Raw genomic sequence first — 21,537 nt, forward strand, 5'->3', positions numbered from 1 at the left:
CCTCAATAAATTAACAACAACCGACAGCATTAGATAAATAAAAATAGTTTATTATTTTTCATTTATGAATTTGAAATTATAAAATAAATTCTGAATAGTCGAAAAAGCAAATAATAAGAGAATTAAAATATTAATAAATATTTAGTGTAATAATAAAATATATTATACTTTTAAGGAATGACTTATATTTAAATCTTAAAATAATATTCTTAAGAGACAATCACATACTCTAAGTATGAACTATAAAAATTATATGAACAAGGAAAAAAATTGTTAGGATGGGCTTCACAAAGTGGATTTCTTAAAAAAAAATTTTTTGAATACGGGACTAGACCAAAATAACAAAAACACTTTCAACTGTTTTAGTCAGGTTTTTAAGGTTAGGGTTTTAGTTTTTTAAAATAAGGTTGAGTTAGAGTTTTATGGATTTTAGGTTTTATGGGTTTTGAGTTTTTTATTATATATATTTTAAGTTTTGTATATATTCTTTATTTTTTTAATAATTTCTTGTGATATAAAGGTAATAATTATTTAATTTGACATTTACAACCATCGTATTTACATCAATCTTATATTCGAATTATTTGAATTGTAAAATTCAATTTGATTCATAATCGAAACTAGAACTACTCGATTTGATTAACTCTTAGTTTGTAATTTTTTTGAATGCGATTGAGCTTTGATCAATATTTCGATTTTTTTATGTGAAAAAATCTCGCATTTCTTAAGTATGGTTCGATTGATGACAACAGATAAGCGGGTAAATTAAGAATGTACGTCTCTAAAATCCGATCTTCAAACTACATATAAAAAACACAAAATATTAAAATTTAGATAACAATAACATATTTAAATTAATTTTGATTAAATATAATAATAAAATACCTTTTCCAATTGATCGACCTAAATGTCGTTGCCATCCAAACAGATTAGAGATTTTGACATTATTAATTTTGAAAAATAAATAAATTGTAATAGAAAAAGTAATTAAAAAATCTTAATACAATTTTAATAATAATAAAAAGGAGAGTTGAAAGAGAAATAAAAATTAAGTGAGAAATTAAGAGGAAATTAAAAGAGATTTGAAACTATGAAAAGATAGTTGAAATTGAATTGAAAAAATAAAAAAAATTAAATGGGTTTATAAAACAAATTTATTTAAGTTAGTGTTTTCATTTGCCTTCTGGGTTCTCCTTTTTACATTTGTTTGAAGCATCAGAGTTCTTCGGTTCTTCACCTTTTCGACTTAACAAAATAAAAGTAATGATTTATAAGAAAAATAAGAACTTAATTAATAAGTAACTGCATGCAATGTCAGATCAATAAAACAATTTTTAGTCTCATTTAAACCAACTTATTTTACATGTTCTTATAACAAATTGATACATATGTTTTCATTTTCTCTCATCCTCACTCTAGATAAACTTCACGCAAATTATTAACACCGTACGTTAATAACTGTATTTATTAATAATAATAAAACAATTTGTCCAATTTGGAGTTTTATAGGGACTTAAAAATAATATTTACACAATATTAAATATAAAATTTTAAAAAGAATAAATCAAATTCTAGTATTAGTTCTTGTAGTATGTGTAGATTGGAGATTTAGTCCATATACTTTAATTTTATCATTTTAGCTCTGTATTTTTAAAAATTTGAACTTTTAATTATAAGTTCCTTAAAATGGAAAGTTTTCTATTTAGGCCTTTTGAAATTTTTAAAATTTAAATTAGTAAATATAAAATTACACTTTAACCCTCTTTAAAAATGATAAAAATTTAATTTAATATTTTAAAATTATAAAGATATAAACTATTAAAATGATAAAATTACATTTGCATTATTATAAAAATATAATTTAATTTCAGCCTCTAAAAATTTTTATAGCTTAGCCCTAAAATCATGACTAAACGACAACCGTTAAATTCATTATGCTATCCAACAAACATAATATCATGTTTACAAAAAAATCACATCATTTTAATTGAATAGATATATAAATAAAAATATATAAAATGATGGAACGTAACTGTATAAATTGAAACTACATTTCTTTCGTTATATATTGATTTAAATAATTATTTAGTATTAAATTTGACATATATTATTTGTTTGGTGTGGTAATTTTGTTTCAAAAACCAAGGTGAAATCCGGACGGTGTGGTAGGAAGTGAAAACCCATAAAAAAAGGGTTTAGCAGCCACGAGAAGTGAAAGGCAAGAAAGAATCAAGACCCCCGAATATTCTTACACTGAATATAGCCATTTAAGTTCCCCTCGAATATTCCCTTATTCCTCCCAATTTTCGGTTCAATTCCCACCACTTTATTATTTTAATTCTACAATAAACCTTGGTCAAACCTGATTGACCGACAAGACAAGAGTCATCTGATCAAACGCACAGGATTTTTCGTACCAAAACCAGTAGCTCAGAAGCAGTTGTATCAGATTAGCATGTGTTTGCCTAGGAAGCTTGCTAGAAGGATTCCTGATTTCTTTTTTTGTTCAAAGGGGATTCTTCATTTCAACTTACCATAAGAACCCATTCCCCTGTAATATTCCTTCAGCATAAAAAGATATCCATTGGCTTTTTTTTTTTTTCTTTTTATTGTTACATGTCGTTTTTATATCCTTCACATGCTCATAACCTTCCCGTGCCTATAAATACCCTTAACTCGGTTAGGTGACACTACAACACATTCAGAAACCTTTTCCAGGAAAAAAGGGATTATTGAAGTTTTCTTTTCTTTCTCTTTGTTTGGGAAAAAAATGGCTGGAATTGTTGTGGTTTTCGATTTCGATAAAACCATTATCGACCGTGACAGCGATAACTGGGTTGTCGATGAATTGGGCTTTACCGATTTGTTCAACCAGCTTCTTCCCACCATGCCCTGGAATACTCTCATGGTAAACCATAATAATCCCCTGCAACTTCTCTTAGTTTGTGTTTTCCATTTGAATAAAAAGTATTCAAACTCTTTTGCTTACCAACTCTTGAACCTTGTCAAAGTGACAAGCACCTAATCCATTGAGGACAAGAGAACAGACAGTAAAATATAAAATAAAAATCCAACTCCATGTTTACATCTTGAGGCATTTACTTATTTGGTGGTAAACAATTACAGGACACGATGATGAAGGAGATGCATGCACAAGGAACAACCATTGATGACATTGTTGAGGTTCTGAAACGATCTCCAATCCACCCTAGGATCGTCCCAGCTATTAAATCAGCTCATGCTTTAGGGTATGTTTCTCTTCTTATACAGATGGTTTGTTGCAATAAAAAATTTGGGGTGTAATCGAAATGGTTTGAATTTTATTTTTTTTAGGTGTGAACTGAGGATTGTAAGTGATGCAAACATGTTCTTCATTGAGACCATTCTGGAACATCTTGGAGTGAAGGAATGTTTCTCAGAGCTCAACTCAAATCCCAGCTTTGTTGATGAAGAAGGGAGGCTGAGGATCTTCCCTTATCACGATTTCACCAAGACTTCCCATGGCTGCAATCTTTGCCCCCCAAATATGTGCAAGGTATCATATTTTAATTCAATTTTATTCTAGCTTTTATTATTTACAAGTCAATTTCATCCAACTCCAAATTGCTTGGAGTTTTCATTTATCTATTTATTTATTTATTATATATTATTTGTCACTTCCTTTTTCTGACATAAATAAAATCGATGACCTTGACAAGGGTTAACTAATATAATACGATGTTTTAACAACTCTAAACATTGGCTTGTGCTGTGTTGCTACAGGGGGTGATCATTGAAAGGATTCAAGCATGTTTAGAGGGGAAGAAGAAAATCATTTACCTCGGAGATGGCAGTGGGGATTATTGCCCAAGCCTAAGGCTTGGAGAGAGTGACTATGTGATGCCAAGGAAGAATTTTCCAGTATGGGAATTAATATGCAGGAACCCTATGCTCATCAAGGCTGACATTCATGAATGGAGTGATGGCGAAGACCTGGAGCGGGTTCTTCTGGATATCATCAACATGGTATCTGTTGAACATAACTCTGCTCAATTGTTCTCTGTTGACTGTAAACTGCAGACCATTTCAACATCCAACCATGCCCTGCCTCATGTCCTGCCTGTTCCACAGTAGATGTGTGGTTGCTGCTCAAGTTGTTCAATGGGTTTTGGTTTGATTGTTGGGATTTACGGATTTAATCTTCCGTTACCAAAATACATTGAAAATAAGGGTCTCTAAGTTTCTCATGATTCCAAAGCAATTTTATTCTTTGGAACATGATTGATGAGAATGTATTTATTAAAAAAAAATTACTTCACAATATTTGAAATATATATTAAAGAAAATTTACTTCACTTAAGAGTCTCTAATCTCTGAATGTGTTGTAGCATCACCTAACAGAGTTAAGATAATTTATAGGCACGGAAAGGTTATGAGCATGTGAAGGATAAAAAAATGACATGCAACAATAAAAAGAAGAAAATAAAGCCAATGGATATCTTTTTATGCTGAAGGAATATTACAGGGGAATGGGTTCTTATGGTAAGTTGAAATGAAGAATCCCCTCTGAACAAAAAAAGAAATCAGGAATCCTTCTACCAAGCTTCCTAGGCAAACACATGCTAATGGTGACTGAGCAAAGGAATATTACATTTTGATTTTTTTTTTTAACTTTTAGGGATAAAGGAATAGTTGTTTTGGTAGTTTTTTTTTAACTTGATCTCTAAATTTGAATTATTTTAAAATATGATAATATAATATTATTAGATTGTGCTACATCATTATTTTGTAAAAATTAAAAATAAAAATAATTATAATTTAACTATCATTTCAAATCTTTTGTAATTTTACATTTTATATAAATTTTTAGTGTCATGTAATTAATCTTTAATGGAGTCCAAGTTGAATAAGAAAATGTTAGAAAGATAAGTAAAAGATAAGCAAAAATATCAAATTTATGTTTAAGAACTAAATGTTATAGAGGAAAAAATTCAATCACATATTCAAGTGTTTGTGGGAAAGCACATAATTACATTTAACTGAAAAATAATATAACATACTAAACACTCAAACCACTCCCAATTAATTAAAACACCTAAAAAATTACCAATACCAAACTTACCATAATTGTAAACAAACTTTGCCATAGAAAATTTTACTGCGGAGTGTTACCAGATTAAAGCAGTAAGTTTTATTGAAAGTAGACCTAATTATGTTAGTTCGGGAAGGTATAGAATTTTAGACCTGTATTTTAGGTCCAGTTTGAAAATGAGTTTAAAATTTTGTCCAATCTAACATATATTTAAATCGTTAAGCTTGAGCCTGAATCGATTGGATTATAATAATTTTTTAGATTATTATTTTTATATAGAAATAAATTTTAAAAATATAATATATCAAATACATTAAAAATATTAAAATAAAAAAATTTCAACAAATTGAATATACAAAAAAAATATATAGATTGAACTCATTTTTTGATTCGACCTGGGCAAAAAATTCTGTCCAAATCCCGACTTGTTTAGAAAATGACCTTATTTTTTAGTTGAACTCATTTTTTGACCTTATATTTTTTAACAGATAATCTAACTCATAAGTATATCTAATTGAAAGAGACGTAACTATGTGGGGATTACTATTGACAACATTTTTGGATTAAATATAGATTGTATTTTGCAACTTGCATTCATTATGGTACCTCGAGGTGTTCATGGGCCGAGCCGGGCCGGGCCAGGTTCGGGTCAGGCTCAACTAAAAAATCATGTCCATTTATTGGTCCCGGGCTAGGCCGGGCTAAAAATACATTACTCGAGGCCCGGCCCATTTTTTAAATGGGTCTTATTTTTTATTCAAACCCTTTTTTCAGGCCTATATTTTTGTCCAAACCTTTTCACATTTCGAGAGGGCTTTCAGTCCTGGCCGGGCTGAATATCTCGGCCCATGAACACCTCTAAAATTGGTACCTGTTCATTTTTATTTATCATGTAAATTATTCTTTTAAATTTAAATTTCTTGACTCATATAATTATTTTAAAGAGTGATATTTAATAAAATTAAGAAAATGTTATATGTTGTTAGCATAGGATATGAATGGATTAGTAATACAGTAGGCAACAGCCCGAGTAACCTCCACCTATTGAAATGAAAATGTTGGATTGTAAAGTTTATGTTTTATTAATTTTCTCTGGAAAAAGCCATAACCGATTTCAAACACGAGTTGTAACTTCACGTCAATATATACGTTGAATAGTTTTATTTATTTATTTATTTAAATACATACACTTCACTTTTTACAGCTTTCAAGGTCATATAATTCCACCTCTTTGCTTCCCCATTACTAATCCTCCTTTCCCCATTTCAATGTACCATTAAAGAAGAAACTTCCCTTCGCCTCCCTATCAACATTAAAAATTCTCATCAAAACCAAAAAATATTATAAATATTACATTACTAACTAATCTATCCATTTCCCATAATTTTATCTTTTGTTTTAAACTTAGAGATAAAAATTTAAGTTCGCTTTTTTTTCTATTTTCAGTATAGAATTTTTTTTGTTTGTCAAAAAATTGCAATTAATTTTGTTTCATCAATTGTAACGTTTTAAATATCATTACCATATGATGTTCTTTTCATTTCTTTTTCCCCTTTCCATTTGTTGAGTTGGTAAACAAGATGTATAAAACAATCAATACCAAAGATTATGTTAGAAATTTTATGTTGAGTACGATAAAATTATAAAAATTTAAAACCTAAAGTTAAGATTTTTGGATTAAGAAGTTTAAATTATTAATTTTTGTAAAGGACCAAAATTAATTTATCAATTTATTTAGAAATAGAACTAAATTGACAATTTTTTAAAATTTGAGGGTTAAATTTATTGAAATTTTTAGAATTTAAATTAAAATGAAAAATTTTGTAAACATTGATAATTAAATTTATTATTAGACTAATAAAAAATACAAATTGATGAAAATATTTTATTTTAAAAATTAAGTGATTAAATAAAAAGAAATATTGATTTACATTTTTGTAGTTTATTTGTTTATTATATAAATGAGGATGCTGACAGCGTTTGTACAAACATGGAAGTGTATGGATATATTGTGGGGCAATTTCTAAATTCTATCATAAATTGGTATTGTATATTTGGGTGGGATAAAATTTACAGCGGGGTTTGACATGTAACAACACCTTTTCATTAAATAAAGTAATTTAAATTAAACGTAATATAGGACATGTTTTAAAGGAATTTGACTTGGCATATTGCCGATATTACTTTTTTTTTAAAGGAATTTGATTGGCATATTCCCGATATTCCAGCCTTTTTTCTCCCACGAGAGAGGTTGGCTAAATAACAAAACAGTCAATAAAATCAAGCTATACAGCAATCACGTTTTGATCTTCCTGTCGTCACCAAATCAGAGGGCCAATATTCAACCAAAAAGGGTGTGAAAAAAACAAAAAAACAAAACCCATTTCTTTAGGAACTTTCCAAACAGCAAATACCAGACATAGTATTTGACTAAAGAGACCATCTTTGACAACTAATCACAACCGTTGATCTCCATAATCATTCATGAGATGGTTGAGACAATGACACCTCATCCATTTGAATATATAACCCCCATCATTTGTTTTGTTCATCACACAAATTGAATATTGACAGCTTAAAACACTCCATCAAATAGCTATCCCCTTTCTCTTTTGCGAGCCTGAAACTTGTTTTCCTTTCATTGCTTCATATATCGATCACAAATGGCAGCTGCAGGCATAGTTGTGATCTACGATTTTGATAAAACGATCATCGATTGTGATAGCGATAACTGGGTGGTTGATGAGTTGGGCGCCACTGAATTGTTCAATCAACTTCTTCCCACCATGCCCTGGAATTCTCTGATGGTCCGTCTTTGGTTTCTGGTTTTTCATGTTGCATGTTCTTGGTTTACATGCATATATCTATTTTTCCTTCTTTTCAAGCAAAGAACTAGACTTGTTAATATCATTGTCAAAATTCTTACAGGATCGAATTATGAAAGAACTTCATTCCCAAGGTATAAGAATTGAGGATATTGCGACTGTTCTGAAAAGATCACCAATACATCCCCGAATCATCGAAGCTATTAAATCGGCTCATGCTTTAGGGTATGCATTGTACTTTTTCTCTGAATGTCAGGTTTTCTCACTACGAAAAAAATTAATTGCTAAAAGTTTTGGTGTGGACATTGTCGGCTTTCAGATGTGATTTGAAGATTGTGAGCGACGCAAACACTTTCTTCATTGAGACAATCTTGGAGCATCACGGCCTGAAGGAATGCTTTTCGGAGATCAATACGAACCCTGGGTTTGTCGATGAACAAGGCAGGCTGAGGATCTTCCCTCACCATGATTTCACCAAATCTTCTCATGGATGTCAACATTCCAGCTGCCCTCCCAATATGTGCAAGGTATATACATAATAATTTTTTCAACTTAAAAATTCATAAATAACAATGACACCATATATGCATGTATTAAACATGATACAGGAAAAAAATTAAAGTAGTAAAGATGCCTCTGTTTGCTGCATGACAAAATTAAATTGAATTATTTAAAAATTTTACGTGCACGAAATAAAATCCAAACTTCAAGTATGATTAGATAGCTGCAACTTTTTATATATTATCATCTTAAGTTGTTTCCCATGTAATTGACAATTCCCTTCGTAAATATAGGGTGTCGTGATTGAAAGGATCCAAGCATCTCTGTCCATGGAGGATCAAAAGAAAACAATAATCTACCTTGGGGATGGGCTTGGTGATTTCTGCCCAACTTTGAAGCTTGGTGATGGAGACTATGTGATGCCAAGGAAGGGTTTTCCAGTTTGGGACTTGATTTGCAATAACAGGAAGCTAGTTAATGCAGAAATATGCGAATGGAGCGACGGGGAGGAGTTCGAAAATGTATTACTCCACCTTATTAGCCGGATTATTTCCATTGACAGAAACAACACTAGTGCCAAAATGGGTCAGCTCTATTCAGTTGATTGTAAACTAGAAACGATGCCGTTGCCTGTCGCCACAGGCCATGAAGCCTTCCCCCTGGCCCTTCCCGTTCTTCATTAGAAGCCAAATTAGTTGAACGTCAAAATGACTGATGAATTTGATGTCTTTTAGCTTTCTAAGATTACTATTGCAGTAATTAATATCTAGTTTTGACCGTAGACAAACATTAAATAATTGAGTGGAAGTGTATTTTTTTTTTTGGTTGAAATAACATGTAATTCATTTTATTGATCTAAAAAGGTTATTATTGTCCCTTTATTTTATAACTTCAATTTCGTTACATATTGTAGCATTAGGGATTCTAATATACAGAATAAATGGAGTTTGGTTGCTTCAAAAGCAGATCTACCTATCGGATAAAGATACACTGGAACAGTAATAAGTTGGACGGGGGTAACATGAGCGATTCCCAAATCTTAGATCCCAACACAACTAGTGTAGCCTGCAATATGAACATAAAGGTTAATGATATGGTGTATATGATGGACATAGTAAAGGAGTCTCAAGTGATAGAAACTTGGGAATAGTTGCAATGGAAAACCTCTATTGGCCAAACATACCGAATGGCTTGAAAGAGTGGAGGCAATACAAATGTCAGGGCTTATTGTATTAATTTGTCTAGTACAGGAGGAAATGCTACAACAACTAGAAAAGAATAAATATGGATGGAATTAAATGCGTTGTGAGGGTATAGTCGTACGCCATCATGCATGAAAAAAATATTAAACTCCAGAAATTAACTCGAGTAAAAATAAATAAATCCATTTAAGATCGGATTAAGATTTAAAATTTTAAAATTTGAATTAATCAAACTCATTTTCAAGTTCTTAATAAATTATTATATTTATTTATTTTATATATTATGTAATTTGTGTATTAAAATATATGTCAAATTATTTATATAATAAAAAATCACTGCAAAATTCATATACCAAATTAGATACGTGAGTTGAGAGCAAGATGACGAATCACAGGATGGAACGATTGCGACTGTTCTTAACCAATTGGTTATCTATTCTGCACCACTAATAGCGATCAATAACATTTTGGAGGAGGATTGTGCAATGTCTTCAGATGCGTAGCCGGTTGCTTTTAAAGGTGTTGGCTGAGTTTTTCTAAACTTCAGCTGTTTATTCTACCAAAAAAAGGAGGGCTACGAGTCTAGGACACACCTACACCATAACTTTGATTATTTATTTGGATAGTGGTCTGGACTGCCTCTAATCCCGCGTGACTGCTACTTATTATACAATATGTATATGTTCTGCCTCTAATCCCGCGTGACTGCTACTTATTATACAATATGTATATGTTCTTACTTTCTACACCTTTGAAAGTCACATAATTCCACCCCTTGGCTTCCTATTATTATTCCTCTCTTTAGCTATTTCAAAGTAGTATTATCAAGAAATTTCCTTTCGGCTCCCTCACAATATCATATTCCATCAAGTTTTAACTCAATTTACATTTGTTATTAATTATTGTAATAAGTAAAAGATATAAAATTATAAATTTTGAATTATTTTATTGAAGTTTAGGTTATTTTAATTTTTTATAATTGAATTAAGTATAATAAAATTGTTTTAAAAATGGAAACGAATCTTTTAACATTCAAGTCGGTGGATAATTCATCACAACTGCTCTAGAAATTATTCGACATGTAACAAAGACCTTCTTATTGACATTTCATAAAATAAAATAATTTAAATTAAAGAAAGTTAAGAAATTCAATTAAATACAGCATATATAAATTCTATTGTTATGTGGATACGTTTTAAGAAGACCTTTTTCTTTTCGAAAGGCATTTGACTTGGCATATTCCCAACATTCTTGCCACAATATTTTGATCTTTCAATAGTTAGCACCTCAAAGGGACAATATTCCACCAAAAAAAAAATAAACAAGAAAAAGAAAGGAACCCAATTTTCCAAACAGCAAATGCCAGGCATAGAATATTAGACTAAACAGACCACCCTTGACAACTAATCACAACCCTTCATCTCCATAACCATCCATGAGGCAGTTAAGGCAATGACACCTACTTCATCTTATATAAATACCCTATTATTTGTTCTATTTTATCAAATATTTTTTTGTGTAAAACCCTCGATCAAATAGATAAGCCTTTTTCTGTTCTTATCTTTTTTGCGAGTGCAAAACTTCTTTTTTCTCCTTGCTTCGTACATCAATCACAAATGGCAGCATCAGGCATAGTTGTGATCTTTGATTTCGATAAAACGATTATCGATTGTGACAGTGATAACTGGGTGGTGGATGAGTTGGGTGCCACCGAGTTATTCAATCAACTTCTTCCTACCATGCCCTGGAACTCTCTTATGGTTAGTCTTTGATTTCTTGTATTTCACGTTGCATGTTCTTGGTTTATGTATATTCTTGCTCTGTTTGCTTTCTTAATTCCAATCAAACAACTAGACTTGTTCATATCACTGTTAAATTATTACAGGATCAAATGATGAAAGAACTTCATTCTAAAGGTACAAAAATTGAGGATATTGCGGCTGTTCTGAAAAGATCACCAATACATCCTCGAATCGTCGAAGCCATTAAATCGGCTCATGCTCTAGGGTGTGTATGGATCTATTTCTTCTCTCATTTATTATATTGAACTTTCTTCTGCATGTCAGGTTTTCTCGCTAGGAAAAAAATTTAAATACTAAAAGTTTTGGTGTGGATATTGTGTTTCAGATGTGATTTGAAGATTGTGAGCGATGCAAACACCTTCTTCATCGAGACAATCTTGGAATGTCACGGCCTAAAGGAATGCTTTTTGGAGATCAATACGAACCCTGGATTTGTCGATCAACAAGGCAGGCTCAGGATCTTCCCTCATCATGATTTCACCAAATCTTCTCATGGATGTCAGCATACCAGCTGCCCTCCAAATATGTGCAAGGTAAGCACATAGTAATTTTTTTCAACTAAAAAATTTATAAATAACAATGATCCCATTTATGCATCTATCAAATATGACATAAGAAAAAAAAAAACTTTTTATAGTTGTAAAGTTGCCTTTGTCTCCTGCAATGCAAAACAAAATTATTTAATTAGTTTTTGACCCGAAGTTAGAGGAACGATCTTTAGGATCATGATAAATAACATAATTTCTGGAAAATTTTACGTGCACGAAATGAAATCCAAACTCCAAAGCATGATAATTAGCTGCAACTTATTTTATGTTATCATCTTAAGTTCTTTCCCGTGTAATTGACCAATCCTTTTTTGAATATAGGGTATTGTGATTGAGAGGATCCAAGCATCTCTATCTATGGAGGACCCAAAGAAAACAATAATCTACCTTGGCGATGGGCTTGGTGATTTTTGCCCAAGTTTGAAGCTTGGTGATGGAGACTACGTGATGCCACGGAAAGATTTTCCAGTTTGGGACTTGATTTGCAAAAACCGGAGTCTAATTAAGGCACAAATATGTGAATGGAGCAATGGGGAGGGATTTAAAACTGTATTACTCCACCTTATTAGCCGAATTATTTCGGTAGAGGGAAACAACACTAGTGCCAATATTGATCAGCTCTATTCAGTTGATTGCAAACTAGAAACGATGTCGTTGCCTGCCGCCACCGGCCCTGAAACCTTCCCTCAAGCCCTTCATGTTCTTCATTAGAAGCTGATCGTCAAAATGGCCAATGAAGTTGATGTCTTTTAGCTTTTTAGGATTACTATTGCAGACTTGCACTAACTAGTACTCTCTAGTTTCAATAGTAGGAAAACGTCAAGTAATTGTAGTGGAACTATATATTTTTTATTGAAATAAAATCCTATTCATTTTATTACTCGAAAAAAGTTTGTTGAAAGAAATGTAAGCGTGTTCTATTTGTACCAATATATTGGTGCCAATCATAAATCAAAGAAGATCCAAGTTCTAAGATAAAATTTATTCCGAGTATAATTTAATTGTAAAATTCTTTATTATTTTGACAAAGTTGCAATAAATTTATAGTTCAATTAAAATTATATTTATTATATTATTTTAAAATTCATGTATAAATTTTTCACCCACTATACTATAATTTTATTAATCCATACAATCCATTTTGAAAATAACAATAATAAGTCTTGATATAAGAAATTCCTTGTCTTGTCCGACGAGATTAATGGATTAGCAATTAGGTACTCATCAGCCTATATTACCTCGTGAAGAGCTGGGTTTGTAGCGATGATACTTTATAAAATTTTCTGAAAATAACAGAGAAAAAAGAAGACAGAAGCATAAGCAAGGAATAATGGAAACTTGGATTTCAAACACAAGTCGTGACTTACACATAATTACGTTGAACAAATATAAAATAGTAGTGTCAACCATGAAAACACTCTGGTCTTTGGGTGGACAGTTTAATTTATAATTACCCACTAAAGTCCCAGGGCAGAAAAATATCAGATGACACACCCACAACATTTCTTATTTGTTTATATGGATTGGACTGCCTTTAATCCCACGTGACTGCTACTTATTATAAATACTTTAAGGGACTTATTTTAGGGAAACTATATTAATGGTAATCTAATTATGTTTGTGCTTTTATTTTGATAGTTCAATATAAAAAAATTTAATTTAGATATTAATGTTTGTATTTATTTTTGTTTTGGTCATCTGTCTTATAAAAATTTTTCTAACTCGTATAATAATATATTTAATTCTCGATAATTACATATTCTATCAATTTAATTCCACTTCTAAATATTTCAATAAATTTAACTCTTTATATTTACAAATTAAAAATAAAATTATGTCAAACCTACCTTCATCATTAATACGTGAACACAAAATCTTAATTACTGCTCCTTTAGGGTTTGGATTTATTTTAGTTTTGAAGGTCATATAATTACACCTCTTAGCTTCCTAATACCGCGTATGTTTTATTCTTCTCTTCAGTGTTATTTTATTTTATTTTTGAAAGTCTCTATTTAGCTATTCAAAGTAGCAGAAAATGGTAGCTTCCCTTCGGCTCCCTTGATTGACATATAACGAGACCTTCTGACCTTCCTATTGACTTCCTCATAAAATAAAAGTATATTGAGAAATTCAAATAAATTAAGCATACCTATATCTTTTTTCTTTTTTAAAGGACTTTGACTTGGCATATTACCAATATTCCAGCATTTTTTTCCACGACAGAGAGGTTGACTAACAACAAAATAGTCAAAAAACATCAAATTTTGAATTTTTCATCTTTCAATAGACAGCAAATCAAAGAGTCAATATCCCACCAAAAAAAGGAGTCTGAAAAACAAAACCCATTCCTTTAGGAACTTTCCAAACAACAAATACCAGACATAAAATTTGACTAAAGAGACCACCCTTGACTATGAATCCCAACCCTTGATTTCCAAATCCATCCATGTGACCATTGCAATAACAACACCTCATCCATCTATATAAATACCTTCTCATTATCACACAAATTTGATATAGTAAAGCCCTTCTCTTGATTTGTTATCTTTTCTGCGTGTGTGAAACTTTTTTTATTTTTCTTTTTGCTTCATACATCGATCACAAATGGCAGCATCAGACATAGTTGTGATCTTCGATTTCGATAAAACGATTATCGATTGTGACAGTGACAATTGGGTGGTTGATGAGTTGGGCGCCACCGAGTTGTTCAATCAGCTTCTTCCCACCATGCCCTGGAATTCTCTTATGGTTAGTCTTTAATTTCTTATTTTTTATGTTGCATGTTCTTAATTTCTTTTTCATTTCTTTCCAATCAAATTCAGTCGTTTATATCTTTGTCAAAATTATTACAGGATCGAATGATGAAAGAACTTCATTCGCAAGGAACAACGATTGAGGATATTGCAGCCGTTCTAAAAAGAACTCCAATACATCTCCAAATCATCGAAGCCATTAAATCCGCTCATGCCTTAGGGTATGTATGCATATTTTCTTTTATCTTTGTTTATATGGAACTTTCCTCTGCATGTCAGGTTTTCTCACTGGGAAACGATAAGAAACTAAATGTTTTGGTATTGATATTGTCTTTCAGATGTGATTTGAAGATTGTAAGCGACGCAAACACCTTCTTCATCGACACAATTTTGGAGCATCATGGCCTCCAGGAATGCTTTTCGGAGATCAATACAAACCCTGGGTTTGTCGATGAACAAGGCAGGCTAAGGATCTTTCCTCACCATGATTTCACCAAATCATCTCACGGATGTGATCATCCCAGCTGCCCTCCCAATATGTGCAAGGTATATATGTATTGTAATTTTTTCAACTTAAAACTTAATAAATAACAATGGCGCCATATCTACAATTTATTTTATTATGCTTACCAATTATAAGCACCTAACCATTGAGGGACAAGGGGATAGCTAGTAACAATGGCACCATCAAACATGCGATTGGAAACAAAAAAGCTTCCTTTAAAAGTTTAAATCTGTACTTGGTTTCCTACATGATAATCTTTAGAGGATGATGACAAATCGCATAATTTTTGAGAAATTTTACGTGAACGAATTGAAATTAAAAGTCCAAATTAAATTATGATAATTAACGTAACTTATTTTATGTTATCATCTTAAGTTGTTTCCCATGTAATTGACCCTTCCTTTCTTAAATATAGGGTATTGTGATTGAAAAGATCCAAGCATCTCTATGCATGGAGGACCAAAAGAAAACAATAATCTACCTTGGTGATGGGCTCGGTGACTTCTGCCCAACTTTGAAGCTTGGTGATGGAGACTATGTGATGCCAAGGAAAGATTTCCCAGTTTGGGACTTGATTTGCAAAAACAGGAGTCTAATTAAGGCACAAATATACGAATGGAGCGATGGGGAGGAGTTTAAAAGTGTATTGCTCCGCCTTATTAGCCGGATTATTTCCATTGACGGAAACAACACTAATGCCAATATTGGTCAGCTCTATTCAGTTGATTGCAAACTAAATACGATGGCGTTGCCAGTCACCACCGGCCATGAAGCCTTCCCCCAGGCCCTTCCCGTTCTTCATTAGTTGAAAGTCAAAATCACAAATGAATTTGATGCCTTTTAGCTTCCTACAATATTACTATTGCAATAATTAATCTCTAGTTTTGATGGTAGGAAACGTCAAATAATTGAGTGGAAGTGTATTTTTCTTTATTTATTGAAATAACATTCTATTCATATTTTTAATCTAAAAAAGGGTAGTCTTCTTTTTTGACCCCAAGACGTGTCATGGCCTTAATTTAAGAGTGGTTGAAATATTTGTAAATAAAAGTTAGCCAAAAGAAGATATCACTGCAAACCAAATTAGATTCGTAGGTTTTGTTGAAACTGTGTATTATTTGTACCAAAATATTGATTCTAATCATAACTCAAAGTGGACCCAAGTTTTAAGACAAAAACTTATTCCTAATTTTTTTGTCCATCACTTAAAATAACCATACCATGCCATTGGCAACATTCTTGGTTTAGAAATTAGATCCTCTAATTTCATTTTATTAATTCATATAATAATATTGAATTTTACATTTAATAAATTTATTATTTATTTCTTGGTATAAGAAATTCCTTCTCTTGTCAAGAGAGATTAATGGATCAATAATTAAGTACTCATCGGCCTGAACTACCTCAAGAAAAACTTGGTTTCTATCTAGTTTTGATGTTTTAGAATTTTTTCTGTCTAAATTATAAAAAGAAAAAAAAAAAAGCATAACCAACGAGTAATAAAAACTATATGGAATTTAAACAGAAGTTGTAACTTTAGATCATGATAAATAATTTTTTAAGTTGATATATTCGTTAATTAAATCATTAAGTTTATTTTTTGATTCAAATCACAAATTAGTGTTTAAACTATGCCTTTTTTTTCTTATATTGGTACTTAATTTTTGTCATTGGAGGTATACATAAACTATTCTTCTGTTACCATTTTACACCAAATTGTTATATCTATTAAAACATTCTAGCCAATAATAGGCTACCACGTCATACAAACTTTTAAATAAATATTTTTATTTTCTTTTACATATTTTTTCTTTCTTCTTCTTTTATAATATTTGACAATGCCAATAATGCTCAAAATTCACCCTCTCGAGGTCAAGACGATGGCAATTAATTTTGTTTTCAAACTTCAACACTTGCTTGCTCGGCCTCATGAGATCGAAGAAATTATTTATCAATCAAACCAATGTTTTTTGAACTAGGTCGACCAGGGTGTTAGTCTGAAGATTAGGGTTGAATTGATTGACCTGTGAACCAAGCTAAAGAAACTAGTTGTACCAATTTTCTTTATTTTTAAAATATTTTTTTTATAATTTTAATAATTTATTTGATTGAATCGTATGAACTAATCAATTCGGGAATTGGTAACCTAGTCGATTACCATTATTAAAAATCTTATTTGTCATTCTCCTATTGAAAATGGATAAAGATAACGTGAAATTACAATTTCATTAAATCACTTCCCGTAAGTGAAGGTGTATATTTTTATTTATTGAAATATTTCATTTTATCCAAAATAGTTAGCTCTGATGGGTTTAAAAGCATATAGATTTGAGCAGCATTTTATTAGATATTCATTGGGCTTTAATTTCTTATCCATTTTTGATAAAACTGGTAATAAGAGAACCCTGCACACTATATCTTTATAAATCCAAATATGTATATGTCTGGTAAACCCTGAATTTTTCTACAAACATAAGTGTTACGCACATGGGTCACGAATTTTCCAAAGCTTGTCCTCAATAAAGACAATGCACAGTGTATTTGTTTAAATGTATATATACTTAGAAGAAGACAATATGAAGTAAAACATCGTAATTAGAAGGAATATTTGGCTAAACTCGTTAATAGATAATAACATCGATCATTTGTCCTTTATACTTTCTAACCTTTTCTTCCTCAAACGCAAAGTTATTAATTCTGCATTTTGAGTCTTGAGACTTTAATATTACTAAAGTTAACTTATGCATATTTTTATTTTTATCTTTTAAAAAAAGTTTAAATATGCATTTGGCCCCTAAACTTTGTAACTCTTCTCAAGTTGATAGGTATTTTTTATCTCAATCTAATACCCAATTTTTTTTTTCCCATCAATCATTTTGATACTTTTTTTATAACGAGCGTGAAAGAGTCGTCGAAAAGTTTTTTTTAAGTAAACAATGGTGTCATTATTATATAAAAATTACGGGGGAAATTCAACTTTATTTAAAATAGTAAACGAAACCCTAACTCCATTTTTTCTGGAACCCGATCATCTTCACCATCTTCCTCATCCATATGAAACCCGATGCTCTATATGCTCTTCAAAGTTCAAAATTATTTCCAAAGTCAAGGTACAGGGTTTCAGAACCCATAGCTTGAAGAGATTGAGAAATCCATAAGAACAGAAAAGGGAGAAAATGCCTTCTCCATCCATCTCAAACGCAAAACCAGGTAAGGATAAATATGCGGTATATTGCCATTTTGGGCTTAGGGCTCCAATATGCAGCTCCAACACTACCTGGAACGAAGGAAGAAAATATTTTGGATGCTCCAAATTTAAGGAGATGATATTTTGTCTAATTATTTGTTGATTAAATTCAGTTTGGGTACTTATGCTTTGTGAAATGAATATGAGATTTATGTGAATAAGTGTTTGAAAGTTTTCTGTATAGGGTTGGAAAAAAAAAATAGATAATATTATTGATGTTAAGCATATTGAAAAACAATGGTAATTTTGTGTTGTTATTTGTTTTTTGAGAATTGTAGAATAGTGGTTCTGTTTTTCTGTATGGGTTGAAGGGAATGGTGATGGAAGCGAAACAAGGAGGATGAACTAATTCATCAAACAAATTGTTAATGGAAAAGAATAGGCAATTGAGATAAGAAAACACCAAGTTACAACAATTAGATGAAATGGGATGAAAGTTGCACTCAATTGTCTTGAAGAACAACAAAGCTATTTTTGTTTACAGATTCAACTTCATTGTTACTTGGATGGTGTTTTTGGTGTACCTTTTATTTCATGATTCATTTATTTTGTAACTCTATTTAATTTAATTTTGTTTTTAAGTCGTACGTATTTTTCATTTCTTTCAATTTAATCACTAATTTGAAGTTTAAATGTTACACATTTTTAAATACATATATATTTTAATAAATTAATACAATTAGAAAGTAATTTAGCCGACGATTTAATTTAGGAGGCCGGGCTAATGACACTTGGCATAAATGTTTCCTGGTCGCGGTTTAGCATTTATTAGCTCAAAATTAAGACCAACGGTTATTAATTTAAAACAAAGTGGGGCAGAGAAGAGGTGGGGGTTTGAGGTTGACGATAACGTGTGCAGCGGAGAAAACGGAAAATGTCACTGTCATTTGGAAGTGGACTGATGGTGACAGATGTTTGGGATTGACGGACGGTCTTCCCAGCGTGAGTATTAACTTTTAAGCGGAAAAAATGAGTAATTTCCCTTTTAAGTCACTAAACTTAGCATAATTTTTATACAGTCACAAATCTTTATTAAATTACTAAACTTAATATCAACTTTCATCTTAGTTAAATAACTTTTAATTGATGAAATTATATCACCAAAAAGTCTCGCCTATCTATCTTTCTATTTATAAGTGAGGGGCTATGAGTAATTCAGACATTACTTAAAAAAAATATATCGATTAAAATCTATAATAAAAATAATTTCGATAGCATAAATTTTTAAATAATCTTACTTCTTTTTATAATAATGTGAAACTTTTGACAAATTAACTTTTCTTTTAACGAGAAAAATGATATATGAAATTAATTTATTACATGAATATGCAAAGGTTATATTGTAACTTTCAACTTTTATATAGTAAATAATAATAGAAAGGAAGTGAGTTCTATAAAAATAAATTAATAAATCGTATTTTTAAATAATTTATATCTTGTTAACTAAAAGCTTGCATTAAAGACAAACAAGTCAAACAAAATAATGAAATATACTCATAACCCAACAATATACATTCAATAATTCGATTACTACAAGTAATTTTACCTTCAACAATCTGAACTTCTCTTACACTATAAATGACAAGTACACAAGACGGAAAAGAGAGCACTGTAATAATTACTGTTGATTCGCAATTTCCTAATAAAAAATTATCTATTTTATTCTAAGTATGCATACTATATACTAAATATTGATTAAATTAGTATTATTCGTTGATCAATTCGCAACTTAATTAAGAAATTATTAAAATATTTTATTATTGTATAAATTTGTTTTATATGTTTTTACATAAAATTAAAAAAATCATACACATGATTAAATTTTTTCTATAATGCGGAGAGAAGAGAATTACTTAAAATTGAACTGAAATTCTCATATTTACAATATAATACTTTTGTACTAAGTTATTGTTTACACATAATTAAATTTAAATCTAAAAATAATATGATTTTTATGTAAATTTTTTATAAATATATCTGTTACTTGATATAATATAGTGTTGAGATGAGTTAATGTGGGACGATGAGGCATAAGTGAATGTTGGGACGGACCTCTTGATGGGTAGCCAGTGTCTGCAGCAGCTCGGGAAAGTAAACTCATTTGTGATTGTGCTCCACCTAGCCTACTTCTGTTCCTAAACTACTAATTTCTAACTTGCTAAATCTTTTCGTTATACATGTAAAAAATATGGGTAACGTCTTCTCCCATGTTCAATAACCAAATTTCTCAAATACCTAGACGACGTTGGTTATTACTCGAATCCAGTTTCCTCCTCTCAAAAATCCCAATCCCCAACCCTTCAAATTCCACAAGTCCGAGGGTATTTTCGATATTAAAGTTTTCGTCGCTATTCTTTCTTTTTAACTTATATTCATCCAATTAAAAGTATCATGAAAATTCTGTCTTAATAAATAGGTTGTATTTAATTTTTATAATTTAATTAAAATAAATTAATTTTTGTATATTAGAAAAAGATATAACTTAACTCTTTCATTAAATATTTCATATTTTTTTAAAAATATAATACTTTTTTATAATTTTTATAATTATTAATTTTTATAAGAAACTTGAACAAATGAGATTCTCTAGGATTATTTGAGTTGGACATCCATAAATAATTTTGAAGGTTGTTTTTAATATTTTTAGTAATTTAAAATTATTTTATAATTTTTAATAATTTACTACTAGAAATGGATAGAATATTTAACAAAATGATCAATTAATTTTTGTTCTAATGTATATGAATTATTTTACTATTTTTTAATAGAGGATAAAATATAGCACAATTCTAATATAAGAGTATCCATAATGCTTTTAACGAAACTTTTAATAAAAGATAAATTTACACTTTTATTTTAATGTACAATAATAAAATTATTCATTTATTTAATAGAAATAACAAAATACAATCTCCAAGACAAAGGTTTTCATAAAACTTTTACTGCTATCATTTTTCCTCTTTATCTGCGTTTCATTATGGGTTTTCATTAAGGGTTAATATACGAATCTAACCCCTAAATTATACCTTATTTCACAATATAGTACTTAAAAGAAATTTTCAATTAAGTGCATACAGTTTCAA

General features: G+C 30.4%; 4 protein-coding genes across 4 annotated transcripts; all 4 read left to right on the forward strand.

Moving 5' to 3' along the window:
- The first annotated feature begins 2,627 nt into the window (after window positions 1-2,627).
- On the forward strand, window positions 2,628-4,334 carry LOC108451920 (inorganic pyrophosphatase 1-like). The gene is made up of 4 exons (XM_017749628.2): window positions 2,628-2,908; window positions 3,127-3,248; window positions 3,334-3,535; window positions 3,763-4,334. The coding sequence occupies exons 1-4, from the start codon at window positions 2,771-2,773 to the stop codon at window positions 4,111-4,113; spliced, it is 813 nt and encodes a 270-aa protein (XP_017605117.1). The 5' UTR covers window positions 2,628-2,770; the 3' UTR covers window positions 4,114-4,334.
- A 3,293-nt stretch (window positions 4,335-7,627) lies between these two features.
- LOC108452280 (inorganic pyrophosphatase 2-like) lies at window positions 7,628-9,286 on the forward strand. Its single transcript, XM_017750056.2, has 4 exons — window positions 7,628-7,878; window positions 8,000-8,121; window positions 8,216-8,423; window positions 8,691-9,286. Exons 1-4 carry the CDS (start codon window positions 7,735-7,737, stop codon window positions 9,078-9,080), a joined length of 864 nt encoding a protein of 287 aa, XP_017605545.1. The 5' UTR covers window positions 7,628-7,734; the 3' UTR covers window positions 9,081-9,286.
- A 1,917-nt stretch (window positions 9,287-11,203) lies between these two features.
- Window positions 11,204-12,805, forward strand: LOC108451206 (inorganic pyrophosphatase 2-like). Its single transcript, XM_017748927.2, has 4 exons — window positions 11,204-11,359; window positions 11,485-11,606; window positions 11,727-11,934; window positions 12,271-12,805. Exons 1-4 carry the CDS (start codon window positions 11,216-11,218, stop codon window positions 12,658-12,660), a joined length of 864 nt encoding a protein of 287 aa, XP_017604416.1. The 5' UTR covers window positions 11,204-11,215; the 3' UTR covers window positions 12,661-12,805.
- A 1,632-nt stretch (window positions 12,806-14,437) lies between these two features.
- On the forward strand, window positions 14,438-16,105 carry LOC108451207 (inorganic pyrophosphatase 2-like). The gene is made up of 4 exons (XM_017748928.2): window positions 14,438-14,697; window positions 14,802-14,923; window positions 15,041-15,248; window positions 15,623-16,105. The coding sequence occupies exons 1-4, from the start codon at window positions 14,554-14,556 to the stop codon at window positions 16,010-16,012; spliced, it is 864 nt and encodes a 287-aa protein (XP_017604417.1). The 5' UTR covers window positions 14,438-14,553; the 3' UTR covers window positions 16,013-16,105.
- Window positions 16,106-21,537: the final 5,432 nt, after the last annotated feature.

This window comes from Gossypium arboreum, chromosome 5 (genome assembly GCF_025698485.1).
Source record: "Gossypium arboreum isolate Shixiya-1 chromosome 5, ASM2569848v2, whole genome shotgun sequence".
Taxonomy (NCBI): Eukaryota; Viridiplantae; Streptophyta; class Magnoliopsida; order Malvales; family Malvaceae; genus Gossypium; species Gossypium arboreum.